General features: G+C 41.6%; 1 protein-coding gene across 1 annotated transcript in view; it reads right to left on the bottom strand.

Moving 5' to 3' along the window:
* Positions 1-10,330: 10,330 nt before the first annotated feature.
* Positions 10,331-24,630, bottom strand: part of NALCN (sodium leak channel, non-selective) — a 362,634-nt gene continuing 348,334 nt past the window's right edge. The window contains exons 38-44 of the mRNA XM_075918747.1: positions 23,132-23,264; positions 22,349-22,464; positions 20,066-20,223; positions 19,275-19,425; positions 16,264-16,413; positions 15,666-15,783; positions 10,331-13,831 (exon numbers count right to left, since the gene is read on the bottom strand). Coding sequence (XP_075774862.1) covers positions 13,638-13,831; positions 15,666-15,783; positions 16,264-16,413; positions 19,275-19,425; positions 20,066-20,223; positions 22,349-22,464; positions 23,132-23,264 — 1,020 coding nt within the window. The 3' untranslated portion in view covers positions 10,331-13,637. The remainder of the gene's footprint in view (positions 13,832-15,665; positions 15,784-16,263; positions 16,414-19,274; positions 19,426-20,065; positions 20,224-22,348; positions 22,465-23,131; positions 23,265-24,630) is intronic.

The raw sequence follows: 24,630 nt of genomic DNA, 5'->3' as shown, positions 1-24,630 counted from the left end.
ATGCCTGCTTCACCAGAGAGCTCTGCCCAGCAAGTCCCTTTCAGACTCCTAGGCTACATCTAGACTGCGGCGCTATTTTGGGATACTAGAAGAATCCCAAAATAGCTATTTCACATCTTTTGAGCGCGCCCATTAATTTGAAATAGATTTCAAAATAACGGGTGCACTATGCCAGTGTCTCTTTAACCCTCCTTCCATGAGGCACGTTTCGGAATACAGGCAGTCCCCGGGTTACGTACAAGATAGGGACTATAGGTTAGTTCTTAAGTTGAATTTGTATGTAAGTTGGAACTGGCTCCAGATTCAGCTGCTGCTGCTGAAACTGACCAGGGGCTGACTACAGGAAGCTGGAGGCAGAATTGCTCTGCCCCCAGCTTCCTGGAATCAGCCACTGATCAGTTTCAACAGCGGCTGAATCTCGAGCCTGGGAAAGAACAGCTGGGCTGCCAGATAGGTCCCTGCAGGACCAACCCGGCAGCACCCCAGCTGCTCTACCCCAGGATCCACAACAAAAGCCTGGTCTGCTGGGGGGGAGGGGCGCACTAGCTCTGGCAAAGCCTCAGAGGTGCGGGACCCTGCCGCCGCTGCGGCTTTGCTCCCAGTGTCCCTGGTCTGCTGGAGACGGTCCCCAGCAGACCAGGGACACCAGGAGCAAAGCCGGGGAGGTGCGGGACCCCTCCGCCTCCCTGGCTTTGCTCCGGGTGTCCCTGGTCTGCTGGAGATGGTCCCCAGCAGACCAGGGGCACCCGGAGCAGCTTTTATTGCCCCGGAGGTCGAGGTGGCGGGACCGCTGCGCTCTGGGCAGTCCTGCTGCCTGCGAGCTCCGGGGCAAGAAAGCCCCGTTTGTAAGTGTGGATCCGACATAAGTTGGATCCGCGTAAGTCGGGGACTGACTGTAGCGCTTTATTTTGAAATATGGCACTGTGTACATGGTGCCACATTTTTAAAAAAGCTATTTTGAAGTTACCTCGAAATAAGCTACACCATTTGTGTTGTGCAAATTGCGTAGCTTACGTCGAGGTAAGGGTGCAGTCTAGACGCACCCTAAGTCAGAGACTTTTTACTTTCTTCAGTGACCAATGCTCCTAAGCAAGTATTTGCAGGGACCCCAGGCAGTCAAACACTAGAGTAATGTTTATTAGTCTCAACTGGAACACAGCACCGGGAGTCCTTAGGGGAGCACAGAGAAATAAAATGTAAGAGATTGTCTCACCCGGACATGCTGCCATGGAATCCCTTTCTGGCTTCATCAGCTGAAAGTGACTCTTCTAAGGTCCTCACCCCAGATACCTGATAGCTTTCCCCTTTGTTCTCAAGCCTGTGCTCTGCTTCTCTGATGAGATGGGGGGTGTGGGAAGACTCTCCTTCCTTTCTAGGTGTGAATATCCTGGCAATCACAGTTCCCAATGTCTTTTTGGATTCTCCATTGACATGGGTTGGTTTCAGCCAGCCCTCTAATTACCCATTCATTCCACCCAGACAGCAATGTGACACATGCACCTTGCTCTGCTCCAGAGGAAAACTGAGGCATGTGGAAGCTTGATAAAAATATTACAGAAAATTCCCACTTCCTCACACCACGTGAGGATCCTTTCATTCCCAGTTCTTCAGTCCCCAAAATCTTAAGGCCAAGGTGGCCTTACTTGTCTTATTTAACATTACTGTTTAATTGGCTATTTCCAGAGATCTCCGTGTAAGGCAAAGCTGTTTCTTGTCAGCCATTAATATCTTGGGAATAAAATACATTTCATTAGGCTAGCCTGATGCTTTGCTGAACTACTGTGACAAGCCAAAAATAAATAACTCCCCATTGTACATAAACCACAGCGCATCATAAACAGCTGTCTTTAAGCTGCCATCTTTTCTCTGTTGTGACAATGCCATATGTATTGTGCCTGATGCTGCAAGAAGATTCCTTCCCCCCCCCCCCCGTAGATGTTATTATAGACTATCCTGTGCCCCCTTACGGGACAGTCTCCAATTTGCTGTAACTTTGGCAAGTGGCTCCAAGCCAATGGGATTTGGGCACAGGCCAAATATTGTTTCTAGTTTTGGGCCTCTCATGCAAACACACCAGATTGCAGGGCGTCTGTTTGGCTCCCTTCCTTGGGCAGTAACGCTCCGCCACACAACTATCCTAGAGCAGAAACCTCCCAAGCCTCCCCAGTCACTCAGGGCACATCTACACAGCAGGGCTAAAGCTGAAATAAGTTATGCAACTTGAGCTACTGAATTGTGTAGCTTAAATCAAAATAGCTTATTTTGGCTTTTGGCGCTGTCTACACAGCAGGAAGTCAAAGAACATTCTTCCTTCGACTTCCCTTACTCCTCATAAAATGGAGTCACAGTAAGAAGTCCTCCAGCTCAACATTATTTCAACATTATGTTGAAATAACTGCTTGCGTGCAGACATGGACTATGTTATTTAGACATAGCCTCAGGTATGACCACCCACATTTCTACCTCTACAGCCATTTTGGTTTATAGTTTAACTCCTGGGATGCTTGTGGCACATCAAGTAAGGATCCCACATTTGCACAGACATATCTAAAAAACATCATAATTCAAATGTTTAATGCCTAAAAGAATTACAGCTCCTTAGGTAAAGCAGAAAACAAAACAAAGTCCAAAGTCAGAAAAGCAGTGCCCAGACGGAAAGAAACTAAAGGGTGAGGGACTTATAATATGCTGATTACAATATAAAGCAAAGGGCATAACCTATGTATCTGAGCTAAGGTTATTATGTGGTGATGAATCTCCTATGTCTATACTACAGAGACTACTTCAGCTTAATCAGGAGGAGAAGCTGTACCACTTCTCTGCAACCCCATAGTATAGATACAGAAGGGATATTTCTATTGGTGTAGGAACACCAACTTCCTGAATGATGGTAGCTTCATCAACAGAATCATGTTTCCTTTGACATAGGTCCATCTTCAGTGGGGTTTAGGTTAGCATAGCTATTTTGGTCTGGGTTGTGGGGTTCTCACAACACAACCAACGCAGCAATATTGACCTAACTTTAAAGTATATCCTAAAACTTTGGGGTATGTCTACACTACAAAGTTAATTCGAACTAACAGACGTTAGTTCGAATTAACTTTGAGAGGCGCTACACTAGCGCTCCGCTAGTTCGAACTTAATTCGAACTAGCGGAGCGCTTAGTTCGAACTAGGTAAACCTCATTCTACGAGGACTAAGCCTAGTTCGAACTTACTAGTTCGAATTAAGGGGTGTGTAGCCCCTTAATTCGAACTAGTGGGAGGCTAGCCCTCCCCAGCTTTCCCTGGTGGCCACTCTGGCCAACACCAGGGAAAGTCTATTTCCCCCCTCCCGGCCCCGGCCCCCTTAAAGGGGCACGGGCTGGCTACGGTGCCCGTGCCAGGTGCAAGCCTGCCAGCACACAGCTAGCAGACCCTGCACCTGGCATGGCTTGAGCCAGCCACCTGACACCCGCCAGCCCTCCCCCTCTTCCTGGGACCAGGCTGGTGGCTGCCGGGAGCTTGCCCAGGACTGCAAAAGGCCTCCGCACTAGTCACAGGAAAGCGGCCGTCTAGGGCAGGAGAGCTGCCAGCCTGGCCACCCAGGAGCAGGTTTGCATGAAAATCAAGGTGGTCCACTGAGACCCTCGACCCTGAGCCCTGAGCTTACAATGGCCGTACTGGGTCAGACCAAAGATCCATCTAGCCCAGTAGCCTGTCTGCCGACAGCGGTCAACCCTAGGGACCCTGGAGGGGATGGACCAAAGACAGTGACCAAGCCATTTGTCTCGTGCCATCCCTCTCCAGCCTTCCACAAACTTTGGGCAGGGACACCACTCCTACCCCCTGGCTAATACCACTCCATTGACCCAACCTCCATTAATTGATCTCACTTCTCTTTAAACTCTGTTCTAGTTCTAGCCTTCACAGCCTCCTGCAGCAAGGAGTTCCACAGGTTGACTCTTTGCTTTGTGAAGAAGAACTTTCTGTTATTAGTTTGAAGTCTGCTACCCATTCCTTTCCTTTGGTGTCCTCTAGTCCTTCTATTATGGGAACTAATGAAGAACTTTTCTGGATGCACCCTCTCCACCCCACTCGTGCTTTTATAGACCTCTATCATATCCCCCCTCCATCTCCTCTTTTCTAAGCTGAAAAGTCCCAGTCTCTTTAGCCTCTCTTCATATGGGACCTGTTCCAAACCCCTCATCATTGTAGTTGCCCTCCCCTCTCCCACCCTCTCTCTTTCCCTCTCCCACCTCCTTTTCCCAGTCTCCCCCAGTTTTGTTCAATAAAGACAGATTCTATTTTTGAACACAATTGTCCTTTATTTTGTACATCAGGAAGGGGGGCTAGGGAGGGGTAAGTGGAAGGAGGTGAGGGAGGAATGGGGTACGAGCCCCCGATGGGGAGGACTGGGCTGGCTCTGTGGGTTTCTGGGGGTGGAACCTCTCCTGCAGCCCCCCAATTGCCCCCTCTTCCCAGATGGCAGCCTGCGGCAAGTGCAGCCGGGCTGATGGCCGAGTGCTGTGATGTGCCCAGTATGGGTACTCTGGGCAATCCAAGCCAGGACTGCTTTGCAAGCGGGGCACCCCTGAGAACTGTCTGTCCGGGGTGGGGGTCGGGTCCCTTTAAGCACAGCCCTCGGCTAGCCTGAGACAGCAGCTCCACGCTCCAAGTCCTCCTCTGATGCCCTGCCGGCACTGCTTCCGGCCATCCTTAACCCCGGTTCAGGGTCCACTCTGTGTGGACATGCTAGTTCGAATTAGCAAAACGCTAATTCGAACTAGTTTTTTAGTCTGGATGCGTTAGTTTGAATTAGCTTAGTTCGAATTAACTAATTCGAACTAAATTAGTTCGAATTAGCGCTGTAGTGTAGACATATCTTTGGTGTCCTCAGCTATTCATTACTTTGTTTTTAAGGGTTTAGCTTTTGTAAAGGATGCCATAGCTAAGTTAGTTTTTGGAATTCAAATATAGATCTGAAGTGCATGCCGGTTGACATGCAAATGCCTGGTACCATCATTTAATCTATTACTACTGAAGTCTTATATTATGACTTCTGTCAAACAGCATAAAAATGGGTAATGCTAATTGCAACAATTTAATGAAAAACAAACTTCCCAAGCAAAAACATGAGAGTTTCTCTGGAACACTGCCAGATTAATCAAATATCATGTAAGATATTGTCACCATAGTATGTAAATGGTGGACCGAGCACTCTCTGCAGCTCCAAAAACATAGATAATAACCAGCACATCCTGTCTTGGGCCCATGCATGCAGACTGCCAATGTAAGATAATGAAGTAAGGTAATGTTAACCCTCTAGTGTTCCAAGAGAGTTTTTCAGATCCCATAATAATAATGCCCTAGCATGTAATACTGGCCTTTAAAAGTGAGTGTTTATTGACACAGTCCAGAACATTTATTTAATGTATCTAACTAGTCTGGCTCAGTGAAAACTAAAAAATTGTATAACAATTATTAATAAAGGAACCTATGCTGAAATAAAATCACTGCAGTGGCAAAATATGGTACTCCCACAAAGTCAAGCAGTCTCAAAGCTCTTCCTGTGTGGAAGCTACTGATCAATTAAAAAACCAGTTAGTAAAAGCAAAACCCTGGCGTAGATTCGCTTGCACTGGCATAACTAATGGTGTGTTTTTAAACTGATTTAATTAATTGACGAAAAAGGATCTCTGACTCTTATTTCAGATCAAACTACGGTTATTTTGATTTAACAGAAAATAGACATGTTGATGCTAAATTGAAATAAGTGTGTCCATACAGGGGGTTTGAACTGGTTGATTTAAATCAGTTTAAAAATTCACTTAGTGCCACCATCTCATGTAGACAAGTGCAAGATAAATGGACATGTTCAGGTTTAAATTGATTAAAGGGAGTCAACAGATGAAGAGGAAGTGATTTAACTCAATGGGTTTAAAATCACTCTTTTCGTTTAAGACCGTGCAACTTTATGACTTGACTAGGCCTAAGGGTAGAGCCCTGCAAATCTGATGCATAGAATGGCCAGGATTATAAAATCCCAGTGTGGGGCAGAGCAAGTGGCTGGGCAGGAGGTCTCTGAGGAGAATTGGAGCTTAGGGTGGTGATTTGGGGCTTGACACAGCCTTGAGTCATTGCTATGCAGTGGACCTGTGGTGCTGTTTAGAGTCCTGCAAATCCATAGATATCAGTGGATACAATTTTTGCAGATTGGATGCAGATGTTTTTTGTATTCCCACAAGTCTCTACTGACAGGGAAGCTTCCCCCACCCATGTAGGTATCCACCTGTCCAAGAGGTGATAGCTATGCTGACAGGAGAAGACCTCCCATTGACAGACTGCTGTCTACACTGGAGTTCAGGTAGGCACAACTATGTCACTCAAAGATATTTTTCCCTACTCCTGAGTGACACAGTTAGAGTAAAATACATTTGTAGGGTAGACAAGGGCTAAGACTTAGCAGATAGCTGAGAGGGAACAAAAATCAAACCCCAAAATGGCTTTTTTTCCTAGATGATGAGCTGTTTAGTTTCTAAAAAATCTAACGTGTTGAGAAAAAAAAGAATGGTATGAACAGTCACAGACAAATTTTGAGCAAGGCAATCTAAGCAAGCACTGCAAAATGTTAGCATCATTGTATAATTGTAATGTGCAGATGAACAATGGGATGAGCCATATAATGTTCCTCCCCTCAGAACAGTGACATTTTTCTTATGCCAGAAATGCAAAATGAAATCCAAAATCTCAGCATTCAGCTTGGAAGTCTTTAAATTGTACTACTAGAAGAGTTCTCAATCAGTAAGAAATAAGAGAAGCCCAGAAAGTAACATTACGGATCTAAGGAGAATGTAGGCCTCCAACAGGAATAGCCAGCTGGAAAAAACTGCAGTCAGATTCAACAAGAGAAAAATAACACATAGCCCCCTAACTGGGTGAATATTAAGAACGTAAAATGTATCAGGCTGTTGTCTGACAGGCAATTCAGGGTTTTGATTTTTTTATACAAAAAACAGGCTGATAGAATGGCATAGAAATATGCATCTAGCAGTCAAGTAAAACAAACAAACAAACAAATAAACCTAACCAATCAAATCTAGTCCTTCTAAACCCATAGCACAGGCTTAGTCACTCAGGGTATGTCTACACAGCAACATTATTTCAAAATAACTAGCGTTATTTCGAAATAACTTAGTCTGCGTCCACAGAGCAGGCAGTTATTTTGAAATAATGTCGAAATACTGTCAAGCTGAAGGATTTCCTACTCTGACTCTTGTAACCCTCATTATATGAGGAGTAAGGGAAGTCAGAGGAAAATGCTCTATTTCAAAATAAGTGCTGTGTTGTCACTCCCAATTTTGAAATAAGATATTAGGAAACAAAGGAATAAATGGTCAGTTTTCAGAATTGAGAGAGGTAATTAGTGGTGTCCCTCAGGGGTCTGTACTGGCACCAAACCTATTCAACATATTCATAAATGATCTGGCGAATAGGGTTAACAGTGAGGTGGCAAAGTTTTCAGATAATACTAAACTGCTCAAGATAGCAAAGCAGACTGTGAAGAGCTTCAAAAGGATCTCACAAAACTAGGTGAGTGGGCAACAAAATGGCAAGTGATTTTTAACATTGGTAAATGCAAAGTATTGCATATTGGAAAACATAATTCCAACTATACATACAAAATGATGGAGACTAAATTAGCTATTACCTCTCAAGGGAGAGATCTTGGAGTCATTGTGGATAGTTTTCTGAAAACATCCAATTTTGTGGCAATAACAAAAGAAGAAAGGGCTCTTCAATTCTTGAGTAGGAAAACTCAGGCAACTCAATGCTAGACATTTTATTCCTCTTAACCCTCTGCTTAGGCTTTTTTTCACTCACAATGAGCTGCCCTTTTGTAAGGGACACTTTTGTGCATGCCCAAATTAGTTGCCCAAATCCCTCTAGTGAATAAATACAAGGCAGGTAAAAGTATGAACCCTATAATGCTATTCAAATAAATAGTAAAAAAGGAAACCTGCAGAAGGAGGTTAAATGTGTTACATCTACACTTAGCTCACTGAGAGGTTAATAACTCTGGTGCTAAAGGTACTTCAGTGAGAACAATGGGTAAAAACTGCTAATATTCTCCCACACTAGAGCTCGCAAGAGGAAGGTTAATTGAATTCTAGAGAGATTCCTTTGTTTCGAAGAGCAATTGAACAAATCAAGACAACCAGTTTCCTCATCAACAGCCTACATTTTGGGACAATATCTAATATAACATCAATTTCACACCATTTCTGAAATTCTGAGGTGACACAATGTTTTTTTAGGAGAATTCTGCAAGTGTGAAAACTCACCTGGTCATCACTGACTAAAAAAATGACAATGTTTGAGTATGCTATATACATGTTGTGACACTCCCCTCCCCATGTTTTATGAAAATTGGCTAATGAAGATAAATATGAATATCTTAGAAATGCTTCAGATAAAATACCTCATGTATACTATTAGTTTGAATGTTGCAGTCTGCTGAATCTGTATGTTATTTAGGTTCATGTATCATTCTTGTACGTAAAGTGCATGAGACTTTATAGTTTTTAAATGTGCTAATGAGAGCCATTACTGGTGCACCCCTCTCCTCTGGAAGTCTTAACAACTTAGTGGTCAACTTGATGACTAGTAAACAAACTTGTTTGTCCTATAAGTTCCAAAGTGAGTGGACTATTAAGACATGTGACTGTATCACCTGGTACTAGAATTCCATTTTTACCCTGGTATTTTTCCAAGGAAAGGGGGCTGTAGAAAAAATGGTTCCCACTTAGCTCTATATGTGTAAACAGCACAGAAATTGCAAACTAGTGGAAAGTCTGAGCACCAGCCTTGAATAGGTATATAATTAACTGGAAGAGTGACAAGAATGATTAAAGGTCTAGAGAACATGACCTATGAAGCCAGGCTTCATGAACTGGGCTTGTTTAGTTTGGAAAAAAGAAGATTAAGGGGGGACATGATAGCGGTTTTCAAATATCTAAAAGGGTGTCACAAGGAGGAAGGAGAAAATTTGTTCCTCTTGGTTTCTGAGGACAGGACAAGGAGTAATGGGCTTAAAGTGCAGCAAGGGAGGTTTAGATTGGACATTAGGAAAAAATTCCTAACTGTCAGGGTGGTCAACTATTGGAATAAATTGCCAAGGGAGGTGGTGGAATCTCCCTCTCTGGAGATATTTAAGAACAGGTTAGATAGACATCTGTCAGGGATGGTGTAGACGGAGCTTGGTCCTGCCTTGAGGGCGGGGGGCTGGACTCGATGACATCTCGAGGTCCCTTCCAGTCCTATGATTCTATGATTAAGTATTGCTCTATTGAAATCACTGGAACTTTTGCTATCAACATCATAGGGATCAGGGTTGGGACTTGTGGGGATCCAAAATATTTTATATTTTCATTTGTATGTGATAACTCTGGATTTGGTTTCATAAACCAAGAGCATTGTGTGTAAGAGAAGCTTCTGAACATTTGGGAGGGCTCCTCTGGGTTGTGGGGTTTTTTTAAACTTAGGTTTGTGCTTTTATCAACTTCTCTCTTTTTTAGGACACTTAAATTTCCTTCAGGGATCTGGTTCACTCTGACAACTTGCCTGGGAACAAAAACCCTACCTAGAAGGTACTATCCTTAAGGGGAGTTTTCTGTTTGTCTCCCCTTATTTTCTTCCCTCTGCTGGACACTCCATTGTTGAATTCAATGTCTCTCTCCTATTCTTCATTTGTATGCAGAGGGTTTTCACCTAGATTCTGACATCCCTGGGTATTATAATTGACATATATGCATTTCTACATTTGTGTAACTGTATCTGCTTTCTAATATCCAGAACAGCAAAACTAGGGAACAGACAACTGGATTCTGGCTTTTTCATTGGGGGTCATTTTTAATCTGCTTGTTTTCCCTTGATACTCTTAATATGTTTGTTTCAAGGTAAGTAGAGAGACCTTGGCTCCTCCAATAATGAAATGATATTGATATGATTATCCATTGTAAGACTTCTTGGCCCTTCATCAGAAACATCTAGAACAGAGTTTCTCAAAGTGAGCCTGGGGCCCACTTTGAGAAAGGTGCTAACAGGCTGCTCTGGTTTGTTTACTTACCAGCTCCACAGCCATGGAGCTCCGCGGCTCCCACTGGCTCAGGTTCACCTTTTGCAGCTAAGGGGAGCTGCAGGAAATGGCGTGGCCTGGGTCTTAAATGCTACCACTGCTATTCTGGGGACCAGATGTCACTTTAAATAATCTGTCCTCAAACCTGTGGCCAAGTATTATATGAGGTAAGCATATCAAATGCTGTTAGAAAGAAAGTTTGGATGGGATGGATTTGGCTTAATGTAACTCACCTTTATTATCAGAGAACTCTAAGGCAAGGACAAAATGTTTGCCAGATGTTATTTTTTTTTTAAAAAAGACAACTCGCAGTAACAATGACTCAGAAAGTTTCTGCAGTTCCATACAGTATTGAAAATGAAGGGAATCTCTTTTATAAATCCAAAATGTATCAGATTGTCTTATATACAAAAGCTGAACTTCAAATGGACACAAAACAGAACACAAAATACTGGCCCTTATCAAAGATGTTTTGTAATTTTCTTAAATGTTTGGAGTCTACTTAATAAACAACAGAATGCACACATTAGGTTGCTTTAAATTTATGATATATGTAAGCTTTGACTAGTTTTAAACTTAAATGTACTACAGAACAGAAAGAACACACAAAGCACAAATGTGTACATTATGATGCTTCTAGAGGATTATGTCTTAAAAATATCTGTTCAACAACACACAGAGAACCAAATGTTGGTAGACACCATGAAAACTATTTTATGGTCAAAACTGAATTTGCATCGCTGGTGAAGGTATCAGTGAAAAAATACTGTCTTCTGATTCTATATTACTGTTTTGGCCAAAAAGCACTGTAGAAAACTGACAATTGCAAGTTTTTGAAAGGAAATATTACATGTGGCAACATACATTAACAGTAAGCTTCTCATGAGATCTCACATCAGGCCATATTAGAGCAACCTATCATTTCCATAGGAAACAATGGCAGTGGATAAGGTCTCAGCTATAATACTAAAACAGTTGTTTGGGGTCCAGCTACAAAGCTTACAACCTCCAGTGTCTATCTGAGGATAGGGCACACAATCCCCAGCCCATATATTTGAACAACCATATATTGCGTAGTCTGTAAGAGGTGTGCCATCCTTCACTGCTTATTCCTGCTGCTTTTTGGTTGCTTCTCTTACCTATCCCTGTATTTGTCTAGCATCAACCTATATTGAAAACTGTTTGGGAAACTGATTCTCTCTTACTTATCTGTCAAGTGTTTAGCATTGCTAGTACAACATAAAACAAACCATCACCTACCTGTAAAAGCCCGATTTCTCGGCATAAAAGGGACCAACAACTTTTTAAACATGTTAAGGAATCATAATACAGCCTTGGATTTGTTGGACAGGAGCATGAGTGATGACATGGTTAAGACTTGGCTCTCTCCTATGTATACAGTATTTTAAAAGCCTCAGAGTTGTAAAGAAAACACCAATATTTTATATAAGGACATGTCTACACTAGGAAATTATTTTGAAATATCTACATTTGAAATAATAACTCCTGAAATAACGAATTTGAAATAAGCTTATTCCCCAAAGAAAGCAGGAGTTAGTATTTTAAAATAACCAGCCTGTTATTTTCAAATGACAGGCTTGGTAGTGTGGACGCTCTGCTTATTATTTTGAAATAAGGGGGGTTATTTTGAAAGAATTCCCTACTGTAGACTGGGGCTAACGGGTCTGCTTCTTCCTTTCTATTCACAAGGCCAGTAACCCTGTCAAAGAAGAAACTTAAGTTCAGTTTGCATGATTTGTTCTTCACAAATCCATGCTGGCTGTTCCTCATTACTCTGTTATCCTCTAGGCACTTGCAAAATGACTGTTCAATAAATTGTTCTGGTACCTTTCCATGTATTGAAGTTAGGATGACTGATCTGTAATTTCCCACATATTCTTTATTCTCTTTTTAAAAGTCAGGTCTTCTTCAGTCCTCTGGGGCCTCCAGGGTTCTCGAAGATAATTACTAATGGTTCCAAGTTTGCAAGTTTGCTTCAGTTAATATCTTATGTAACCAGGATGAATTTCATCAGGTACTAGTAACTTGAATCTACCTAATTTATCACAATATTCTTTAATCTGTTATTTTCCTATTTTGTCTTGGGTTCTTCCCTCGTGTTGTGAATAATTGTATTAAATATCTGGTCACCATTAATCTTTTTAATGAAACCTGAAGCATAATAGGCATTAAACCTCCCAGACCTTCTTGATGTCATCAGATCTTCTTCCTCACTAAGCAGACTAACACTTTCTGATGTCTTCCTCATGCTCCTAACATTTTTAAAGATCTCTTCTTATTACTGCTTATACAGGCAGTCCCCGAGTTACGCGGATCCGACTTATGTCGGATCCGCAGTTACGAACGGGGCCCTTCCTCTCCCTGGTCTCCAGCAGACCACGGAGAGGAAGCAAAGCGGTGGAACACGCGGGCAGCGGACAGGGTTATCCGCTGCCCACGCGCTCCGCGGCTTGGCTCTGCTTTGCCCCCCTGTCTCCCTGGTCTGCAGTTTCAGCAGCGGCTGAATCTGGACGCCAGTTCCGACTTACATACAGATTCAACTTAAGAACAAACCTACAGTCCCTATCTTGTACGTAACCCGGGGACTGCCTGTATACATTGTTAGGTGTAACTTATTTTGTGCCTTAGGCTTTTTGATTTTGTCTCGATATGGTTTTGCAATTCTTTTGTACTTCCCTTTAGCAATCCATCCAAGTTTCCACTTTAAGTTTCCTTTTTGTTTTCTGGGTCACATGCCATTATCATGGGTAAATGATTTTGCAAATTTTTAAACTCTGTAATTTTTTTTTGCTGGTTTCTCATGAAAATCAAACCCTTTGCATAATTAACCAGAAGGGAAAATTTTTAAAAGCCAATCCATCATTTTCTGATTTTTAAATCAGCTGTACTGTGTTTGCATATTTAAGAAAATTACAAGAAAAAGACTAGACTTGAAATTCAGAATCTCTACTTTGTAAAAAATACCGTCCCTTACCATGAACTCAGTGCTGACCTCTTAAGGTCATTCATGAATAGTAAAATCTTTCTAGAGAAATATTACCAGAAGAGAACAGAGGGAAAAAAATTAAAAAGAAAGAAAGCAAAGAAAAGAAATGCTGTACAGTAATGTCATGGCAATTTTCAGGTATGGTACAGGACAAAAAAAAAATACAGATGTGTATACCTGAATACAAATGGTTGTTACAGCTACAGAATGTATGAAATCTTTCAAAGCTCCATCTATGCTAAAGATAATAGAGACTCTGTGGCATTATCAACACTGCCATAATATAGAGTCTTCTAAACACACAGGAATCATCACAATAGAGCTGAAATCTAACATACAGTTCTGCACTACATTTTATATGGCAAAAGGATAAGCATTTAAAAATCCTATGGCATTAATTTTAAATAAACCATACATCAAATTATATCTTCTTCAGTTCAAACCCCAAGAAAGTTAGATTTGTATTGGAAATGGCTGTTGTTGCAATCTGACTTCAGTCCGCCTCTTTTCCTGATCAGATATCAAGAAGATCCTCCCCACTCTCGTCACTTTCCACAGTCAATTGTCTTGTCCACCATTTCTTCACTTCTGAACCACAGGAAGCAGCATCTGACATAGGGTTCATCTTGCATACGACAGATTTCATAGTTGTACGACCACCAAACCGCAGATTAACTGAAGACACTGAATGGCTTATTGGTTTAGGGGCTAGGAAATTAAATAGAAAACTACTTATTAGAGTATACATGGTTACTGAACTATTTTGTTGTAGAGCTTTTCTATATAAGATATTTGTCACCAGTTTAAACAGATTTAAAATGGATCTCGTTAAACTGGTCCAAACCCTGAAGGTAGATGCACAGGGGGTCTGATCATGCAAGGTGCTGGAAACTAGCCCCAATCCGCCAAAGCTCTTAAGCACATGTTTAAGATCAGGAGTAGTCCCATTGAAGTCAATCGGATCATTGAGGGTATGTCTACACTACCACCCTAGTTCGAACGAGGGTGGTTAACGTAGGCAACCGAAGTTGCAAATGAAGCCCGGGATTTAAATATCCCGGGCTTCATTTGCATCTTGCCGGGTGCCACCATTTTTAAAGCCCCGGTAGTTCGGACTCCGTTCCCGCGGCTACACGCGGCATGGAGTAGGTAGTTTGAATTAGGCTTTCTAATTCGAACTACCGTTACTCCTCATGGAATAGAGGCAAATAGAAAGCCTAATTCAAACTACCTACTCCGTGCCGCAGGTAGCCGCGGGCACGGAGTCTGAACTACCGGGGCTTTAAAAATGGCAGCGCCCGGCAAGATGCAAATGAAGCCCGGGATATTTAAATCCCGGGCTTCATTTGCAACTTCGGTTGCCTACATTAACCACCCTAGTTCGAACTAGGGTGGTAGTGTAGACATACTCTGACCTACATAAAGTCAAGGCAAGGCTTTGATGCATGTAAAGGGATGGATCAAAGCCCGGCCTTGCCTTTATGTTGGCCAATGATCCCAATGACTTCAACAAGACTAGTCCTGATCTTAAAGTTAAACACATGCTTAAGCGCTTTGGTGGACTGGGGCCAGCGTGCTCAGCACTTTACAGAGTTGAGCCCTTAGACTGTTTTAACACTTGCTTAGTTTAGCTAAATCACTGAACTAAGCTTAACCAGTATATGTGGGGGTTAAACTGACATTAAAAGAGGAATGGATGAAGAGGGACTACGATGCCTCCTTTACATTCGTGACTTCAGTAGTATGTATGTGCATAGGCATGGAGTCCTGTCCCCTTGCGTTCATCAGCAGAGCCTGCCTGGCATGAGGACTGTGCACTTTTAAATAGTGAAGAGGTACAGTGGTAGCATGCGTGTCTTTCAGCACCTCCTGCTCAATCCTCCCATATGCCCATCATGAACATTGACTTAAAAGACACTACCTGGCTCTTATTTTCTATTCTGATGTAGTCACTATAATGACAACTTAAGTGTGCTTCCTGTTTCAGAGCAAATAAAACTACAGCGGCTGATTAAGCACCTGGACAGAAGGCCAAGGAGTTTATCAGTCCAGAATGTGGTTATTTCAAAGGTGGAAGAAGGCATCATAAGCTGCCACAGATATAATGACATGTTTAATTAAGCGATTATTATTATTTATCTTATATATTTCAATAGGAAGCAAAATATGTGAGGTACTCTACAGGAAAGTGCAATCCTAGCTCCAAAGAGTTCACAGTCTAAATATGCAAACAGATGAAGAGTGGGGAAAAGAAGTGCAGCATGCCAATTGAGTGGTCAGTGATTTCATAATTTCATGTCTTTAAAACCTTGAGAGTGTGAAAGAATAGCTTCTTCTTCAAAGGCTCGGGTGGCAAAGGACTCCAAAGTGAGTGGGGCAAAGAGGAGGAAGGGTTGTGGATCAGCTTCCTCTCCAGTCAACATTTTCTACATCTTGAGCCTGCGTGTGCACACTCTGACAATTCCTAAACAGCCCTCTTATCAAGATGCATTCCAAGGGATGCTTTGGTCTTTATATATTTTATTTTATGGTCTTCACTTACCTGATGGCAAACGCCACTGTCCGAATTTCCGTTGAGGCTTCCCAGCATCTGTAGAGTCCTGCCGATACCCACCCCTGTCAGAAAGCGTTGGACTAAGGAGCTGCTGCTGGCTACTTGTCTGAATGGAGTAAAATCAAAATTATCATGGGTTCTTACAGCATGGCCTTGTAACAAACAATTACTTTTTAAAGGTCACTATTTCTAGCCTTCTAGAAGTCTGGTTTCTGGTTCCTTACTGCCAAAAAGTGTGTGTGTGTGGGTGTGTCTCACAAATTAATAGAAAAAAAAATAATTGGCCTGAAGCTTATGATAAAATCCCACAGAAAAGCTCATGGGGGAGGAAAGTCTTCCTAGAGTCCCATGGAGGAGCCCTCTCTCCCATGCTTCATGCCCCCCTGGATACAGAACCCAGGTCTCCTAACTCTCTGTCCAGTATGTCTTCCCTTAGACCATGCAGTCTATATAACTGAATATCAATGTTTTAAAAACACGTTTAATTTTTTTTCCAACGAAAATGATATTAAAAAGAATTTTGTTGTGATAAGCTCAAATATATTCTTGATTAGTATTAAAAACAATAAATGTCATGGGACCATACCTCTGGCTGTGCATTGTTGTCCTGATTGTTAGTATTCATATCTTCACTTGGCTGTGTTGTCTCAATGCTGGGAGGATTCAGAAATCGGCTCAACTCCTGTTGTTGACTTTCTCGAAGACTATGGATAATGCTGCATGACTGCTGCTGTTTCTGTCAAAATATAATATTTATGTGACCAAAAGAAACCTTCCTCTCAAAGACTTTGTTCTTTTATTTATTTTTATTTTTGTAGACTCCCTCTAAATACTGAATACTTCAAACAATTTTGAATGGGTTGGTATGGATTCCAAATTGTTCAGTCTTTTTTGTAAATCTATATAGACCTCCCTATCATCACCATTTGAATACAGAGCAATCTGTCTCTGTGAAATCTATAGGCTTGAGATGGTGGAATCTACATTTTGTGTCATGCAGGAAGTCAGATTTATAGATCAGAATGGTGCCTTCTGGCCTTAAAATATATAAATTTATAAATCTATGCCTCAAGAGACCACCCAAAGAACCAGGCAAATCAATCTGTGACTTAGTAAAAATAGTCTTTTGGGGGTTGATCAGAAGCCTATTGAAAGCAATAGAAAGATACCTACTGATTTCAATGGACTTTGGATCTGACCCCAAATAATGTTGAATAAAATGGTCATGGAAGCCTTAGGAATACTTTACAGTGTGCATTTTTGTTGGAAGTTATTGTAAGAGTGCCAAAAATGTGTTGCGCACTTTACATTACAAAGAGAAAAATGTAGCCTCTTACAATCCAATTTATTTTTAGATTAAAATAAATGGTCCTAAGAGAAGGTTTCATTGTGTTGTATAGTTTTAACATGCCACTTGCTTAATAATTAACAAGAGAATTTGGAAATAACTTTTTTTGCAATTCTACTCAGTTAATAAAAAGGTTCATGTAACAGGTAATGGGCTGGTAAAGACTGTTAAAATAAAATGAAAAGTATATTTATTGGTATATATTGTAAATCAATATAATAACAAATTGAGTAATAGGGTTGCACAAACTCAAAACTGAGAGATTAGATTAAATTAACAGTAGTTTTAATGGAATAAAATGGAAAGTTAATATGAAAAGGAACCATTTATGTGAATTTCCATGAAATGTACTGTTTCAGATAAAATGAGAGCTGTATTCAAACTATGTGGTTTTGAAGCTTCAGAGGGGTAGCCAAATCATCTGCAGAAGTATGTTGTGCCCACGAAAGCTCATGATACCATCTACATGTTTTGGTAGTCTTTAATGTGCTGCTAGACTATTCATTGTTTTTTAAGTGTTATCTGGTTTTGGTTATATAAAATTACAAAGCAGTAAGAAGATGAACCTACAACTACAGAACTTAGTGGCAAAAATGCCATTGATTTCAACAACAGAGACACCAAATGAGCTTTTGTTAAATTAAAAGCACATCAATGAACATCTCACTTGAGATTTGAAATTCACCCCTCCATAAAGTCACAGCAGTAATGCATCTCAAATTGAAAAAGGGAGGATAATAATACGAAGTGCTGTTTCAAATCACAAACTTTTCATGGCAAAAGATTTTTGTGTTGCAATTTTGGTCCAGATCAATTTTTGTCTGTCAGCAAATATGATTATAACTCAGAGGAAAGGCTATGAGTGTCCCAAACATTCTCAGCATCCTGGGTCCGATTTTCACAATTATAGGAACATAGGATCTAATATGTACATGTAGTCACAGGTTTGTGTGTTGAAATATGAAAACTGGACTTTTGTGCACATAAATAATTTATTTGTACACATGGTCACTACAACAGTACATGGTTAGGCTTCTAACTGTATATTACATTTGGGTTGTCTTTGAGGATTATAGTACAGGTTGAACCTCTCTAGTCCAGCACTCTCAGGACCTGACTGGTGTCGAACCAGAGACTTTGAAGATCCATGTGAGGTCAATATTGTCTAGCAGAATTTACCAACACTTCCACTGCTTACTGGGTTATTAGAAGACATTTAGGGGTAAATTAGAGCTGAATAACAGCACAGAACACTGAGAGCCAGGACTGGTAGCTGTAAACAAACTTTATGGGACAGCAGGAAACTTGGCCACACCCATGATAAGTGGGCATCCAGCTAACTAAAATCATGCTGGACCACGGATGTTGCTGGCCCAGAGAATGCCGGTTTAGAGAGGTTCAGCCTGTATTTTCCTCACTGGGATTTCTTTTGCAGTGATGGAGGTCCTTGATTTGGTGGTGACTAACAAGATGATCTTCTGCCCAAGTATCTATCTAAAATGGAATGGTAGTGACAATCAGAAGTATACATTCCAGAAACTGGCACTCTATTTACCTCTAACAGGATGTTTAGAAGACTGCATGGATCCTGTACCACTGAAGATAATGGGCATTTCGTTATTAACTTCAGTGACGGCAGGATGGGGCCCATAAATATCTTTCCCTAAATAGTGTCTTCTTTGGTTTATTCATGGCCTTGTTTGTTACAGAACAAGTCACACCGTTTTCCTGCTGTGTAAGGAGTGGGTCTTTGTTGGCAAGAAAAGAGATTTTGCCTGCAGCATATGCTGAATATAATAATTTTGGGAATGTAATTTTTCACTGATAGGTTTTTCAATCCCTCAGAGACTAAGTCATTGTAGCTATGCCAGCATATTTTTATACTGTAAATACAACCTAGCCCAATGGAAGGAGTTTTTCCATTGGTATTAGGCCACCTCTCCCCCAAATTAAGTTAGTTACGTTGACAGCATAGATTAGAATGGTATGACTATGTTAGTCAGTTAGATTGACACAGGTGCATTGGCCAGGGGTGTGGAAAAAACCACACTCGGTGTCAATGTACTTATGTTGACCTAACTTCTAAGATGTAGACCAAGCCTGATTTTTCCACTGATATTTTTTTCTCACGCAGCTTACAACGGTGGTTCCAAAGTAATGGAGGCAAAATAAGAGAAAACTCTAGCTTTGTTGACTGGATCAGTTCACTGCAAGCATTCCACCAGCACTTGCTTTTTGGGTTGACTTACTGCTCTGATACGCTTTAAGCATTTCTTCAGCCACATGCGTATGGTCTGCTTGGCCACTTCTTCTTCTATTGTGTACTCCAGCTGTTCCCTGGCAAGAAGCTCTTCCAGTTGGAGACTTTTCCTGATATCCACAGACCTATACGAGAGCATGCTAGAAGAAACACATACATTTTTACAAATAGTATTTGTAAAAGCCAATGTACGTACCTATATTATTATTAAAAGTGTTACATTTTTTAAATCTCAAAACAAAAATGTCAGATTTTGGCACCTATAGTAAATGTACATAGAGAGCTAAATAAAGATGAAGGGAAAATCTACTGGTGTTCAACACAACTGAAAATCAGGACACTTGTGTTAAGGTGCCTAAGTATGGATTTGGGTGCTTAATTATAGGCATATAAGTTTGAAAATTCAGTTTCTTTTCCCTGTTCATGCTGCCTGTTTGCCTTTTTTTCATCTGGGACAATGTAATCGTTGGGGGAGACTCACTTTCAATTTGTTTATACTAATTTTTAAGTTGTTTATACTCATTTCTGGTTTTCACCTGTGCTAGTACAACACTGAATTGTTTGGATTTGCAAACATAGAGTGTGAATGTTAGTTTAAAATAAGAAAACATTTCTCTAGGACTTTGATTTTCGACTGTAAAAACCTGTTCTGGGGAAAGCCCTAGTACTTGGTTTAAATTGAAGCAGAGAGTATCACTGAAGACACAACCTTGTCAGCCTTACATGAAATATTTAGTCCACAAAGGAACCTGTTACAATACACGTAAAAGGCCACAATACCTTAATACATCATGGAAAGTGACATCTCCACCATTATGCAGCCTCTCCATTTCATAGCACATGTGCTTGAACAAAAGTTTGTCTTTGTCAAGATCGACCTCCAACCTCCCACGCAGCAACCTCAGTAGAAACTTCACACGGAAGGTGGGAATTACCCCCTAGGAAAGATTGCATATTAACTGGTAATTGTAGCTACCTTATAAATCAGTCAGAAATTCTATGTGATGCTGTTTCTCTTAAGTGATGCAGATGCTATTCCTCCAAAGATCCTTGGGGGTATGGCTACATTGAGCTAGGAGTGTGCCTCTTAACCTGGGTAGACAGACTCATACTAGCCTAGCTTGCTAGTAGTGTGGAGAGGTTGCAGCTCCGGCAGACACTCGGGCTAGCTACCTGAGCACAGGACCAGGAAGACGGGTGGGCTTCACAGCCTGAACTGCAGCATGCCCACACTGCTATTATTAGCAAGTAGGTTGAGCTCTGCTAGCACAAATCTATCTACTCAGGTGGGGAAGCTTGTTCCCAGCACCAGTATGGATGTGCCTTTTGACGTACGTGAGGACAGGATCATACTAAGGGGAATGCAGTTAAACAATGCAGACATAAGAGGCATATCTTCAGCTGGGGTAAATTAGCAATAGTTCTACTGAAGTCAGTGGAACAACCCAGTCCTACAAGCTGAGGATTTGCACCATATATTTTGTCTAAGATTTTCAAAGTTCTCTGGGGGGTTGGATGCTCAGTTTCTCTTCACTTGAAATAGGAACCACTCTGACAATTCTTATATCCTGAGAATTAAACCTTAAGCCAAGAGTAATTTACAAGGACTAAAGTCAGCTAGATTTTGAAACATTCACAGGTGCATGTACCACTATGCCTGTTGTTTAGCTGCCCCGTCATGTGTGTATACAGTGGTATAAAAGTAGTACGCCCTCTTGCTTTTCCATGAGATTCTATGCCAAGATGTAACCAACATACAAGCTTCTTGAGGTTTTTGTGGCCACAATTTTGAGTCTAGCTGTTGATAAGGGCCTAGAAGTGAAAGCATTTTCTCCAAAATTTGTGGAATCAGCTAGTTGTCTTTGAACAATGTGTTCTGTAACTTGTTTTTATTATGGAAAGGGACGTAAGTCCTTTGCTATGAAAGATTCTACCTCACAGCGTTTCCCTCTCAGTCCTTGGACAGAGTGTACTGAGCCCTGCTAACCCTGCAAACAGACTTTGGTCTGCTGCCACTAAACCATCAGCTGATCTGCTGCCATAAGACCAGGGGTGGAATATACTGAACTGTGGGCCAGATCCGGTGCACCAGGGTTAGCTCCTGGTGGGCCCCCACCACTATATTTATCTGCACAGCTACAGGTATTGGCCATTGCAGTTCCTGTTGGCCATGGATTGCTGTTCCTGGCCAATGGGAGCTATGGGAAGTGGTATCCCGGTCCATGCTATTTCCTGATGCTCCCATTGGCTGGAAATGCCAATACATGGCTCACAGGAGTGGTGATCACTGGAACCTGCAGCTGTGAAAATAAATATAGTAATGGAGCTATGCCAGGGGTTAACCTTGGAAAACCGCCGCCATGTTATTGCCCACCCCTGCACTAGACCATCAGCTGATTTCAGCCCACTGCAGTTCATATTCAAAATTGTTTGAAGTAATTCAGTGATGAGATGAGTGAGCCATTCACTGTTTCATTCCTGTTGGCACCGAAACCTCTAAGTTGCTCCCCCATCTAAGACCTCTCTCCTTTATAGCTGGGACATTCTGAATACAAGAAATGTAAGTATGTGTTTTTGAACCCTAGTTTGAGGGGATACTCCTGAACTTCACAGAGGGAAAGGTCTATGGCCCCAAGCCTGTAAACAACTATACACATGCTTAACTTTACCACTGTGTAGTCTGTGAATAAATGTAAGCATGCATGTACATATTTCAAGGATCAGATGCAACATCTCATGTTCACTATTCTTTTGTGAATCTCGGCTTATGTTAAAAAAAAATCACAAAATGTTCCCATCCCAAACTCACTCTGACCATAGATGGATTTGAAGCTCAGTGGGTTATCACAGCCCATTTTGTGTTTTGCTAGTAATGCATTTTTTGAGGAAACAATGAAGAGGATTTATTTAGATCGTAAGTTCTTTAGGAGCAGGGACTTTTTTGTTGTGGGTCTGTACAATGTCTATCACAATGGCTATCATGACTGTGGCTCCTAGGCATCATGGTAAAACAAATAATTATAGTAGTACTGTGGGCAGTGCTTATCATCAGGTATCTCTTACCTCTCTTTTGTCATCAACCATGTTCCATATAATTTGAAAATGTCTAAGATCATTATAACTTAAAAGTTGATCTTCTTCAGTGGAGTAGAACAAGGAGAAATTCTCCACAATGATAGCTGAAAACACATAAATAAAACATAGTGTAAGACTGGCCTGTCAGTATTTCCCAATGGTTATACGTTCATTAGAGTTTATGTATTTTAGCGGGACCAACGTTTTCAAACATTTGGCTGCAACAGCAGCAACCTACAGGCAGCCCTGGTGTTAATGCACCCTCATATTGTGTGGCTTTGTTGTGCTTAAGTTTGAACATTTGCTCCTTATATCTCAAGAAGGGACCTTATCTAACACCTGCTAAATTCAACAGGAAGATTCTCATTTACTTCAGTGGGAGTTGGATTATGAGGCCTATAAACTGGAGAGTAGAATAGTATTGCAAAAATGTTTTCCTTTGTATGTCTCTCATCTATTCTTTTATTTTCACATAAATCTCATTTACAGACCTCCGCAAAAGACATTTTCTTATTTAGCTTTAACAGATAGCAATTTAAAATAAAGGTTAGAAACACACACATACCAGCCAAGTATCTGAAAACATCGGACAAGTATAAACTTAACTTGAGAGGGTTTAACAATTTATTTTTACTGAGAGAGTTTTAAAAAATGTGACAGTTCATGTGGCCTACAATTTAAGACCTGTTCTGCATGAAGCACTCAGATCTGATGGCAGGCCACCCACATTCTAAAATAAATATTTTTCATATTTGAATAATTGTTACTCACCTACAAGCAAATTTAGCATTATATATGCAATAATAACATAAAAGGAACAGAAATACATCAGAGCACCAGCATAATTTCCACAATCTGTCTTCCAATATGTGCTGTTATCTGGAGTACAAAAAGGAGGCTGAACCTTCAAAACAAAAGAGTAAGTAATTAAATCAATAAAACAGACAAGGGATTGCTTGTTGGTCTACAGTAAACATAACTATATTTTTGGAAAATAATTAAGATAACAATGCAGCGTATATTTTGTGGAAAAATGCCAAATTCAGGGGAAAGGAGGAAATATTTTTCTGTTATTTTAAATGGCACCTGCTGAAAGCAACTCAGAGATGTCCCTGGAGGTAGTAGATTAGTGGGCAGAGTGCAGGTGAGGCAATTCAAAGATGTCTTTGCAATTATCCCAGGAATCATCACCGTATACTGGGTTATACCTAGGGAGGGGACAGGGGTCTGGCACATAGGAGCTGACTTTGTAATCAGCTGGGGGGGGTGCTCCTCCAAGCTTTGCCCAGGCTCTGCCCCCATTCCACCCCTTCTCCCAAGGCCCACTTGGCACCGCCACCTTCACTCCTCTCCCCTACTCTATAGCACACCTCAAGATACCAGAAAACATCTGATTCATGGCAGGTGCTAGCCTTTGAGAGGGAGGGGGTGGTGGTGATCTGTGGATCCCGCTGGTGGGCAGGAGATGCTGGGGGAAGGGGAAGTTTCTGGTAGGGGGCTACTTTAGCTGCTCCCGGCCCTGAGTGCAGGGTCCCCCAGAGGATGGGGCCTGAGGCAGTCACCCCACTGTCATATCCAAGGGATGGCTTTGACCCTATGGGCTTGTCTTCACTACATGGTGGATCAACGCTGCAGCAATTGATACACCAGCGGTTGATTTATTGTATCTGCTTAGACACAATAAATCGATCTCGGAGTGCTCTCCCGTCGACTCCTGTACCCCAACAGGAAGAGAAGAATAGCTGAAGTTGATGGGAGAGCAGCCCCCACTGACCTTACTGCATGGAAGACACTGCAGTAATTACTATTTGCGTAGCTGAAGTGGCGTAGGTTAGATCGGAGAGGGGGTGTAGTTCAGACTTGGTCTATATGAGCCCGGCATATATTACTTTAGTAAAACAGCAACCAAGGGCGCCATTTCAGATGCCTAGGGCGGGCAGAAGCCATGCGCTCCGTGAGGCAGCTAGGTTTTCCTCCCTTTCCCCAAAAGCTAAGGGAGTGAGGGGAAAGTGCTTGAATTCCGTGCCTTCCCCTCACACCTGACTGGTGAAGGGAGCTCACTAGCCAGGTGTGAGAGGCATGCATGGAACGCTAACACTTTCACTCCCGAAGGCTGTGTCTACACTGGCATGAATTTCCAGAACTGCTTAAAAAGGAATACTATTCCGTTTTCAGTTTTTCCGGAAAAAGAGCATCTACACTGGCAGGCTGCTTTTCCGGAAAAGCCCTTTTTCTGGAAAAGCGTCTGTGGCCAATGTAGACGCGCTTTT

Source organism: Pelodiscus sinensis, chromosome 1 (assembly GCF_049634645.1).
Source record: "Pelodiscus sinensis isolate JC-2024 chromosome 1, ASM4963464v1, whole genome shotgun sequence".
In the NCBI taxonomy this organism is placed as follows: Eukaryota; Metazoa; Chordata; order Testudines; family Trionychidae; genus Pelodiscus; species Pelodiscus sinensis.
Note: the sequence above shows the minus strand (reverse complement) of the source record. Positions and strands in the feature narration are given on the sequence as shown.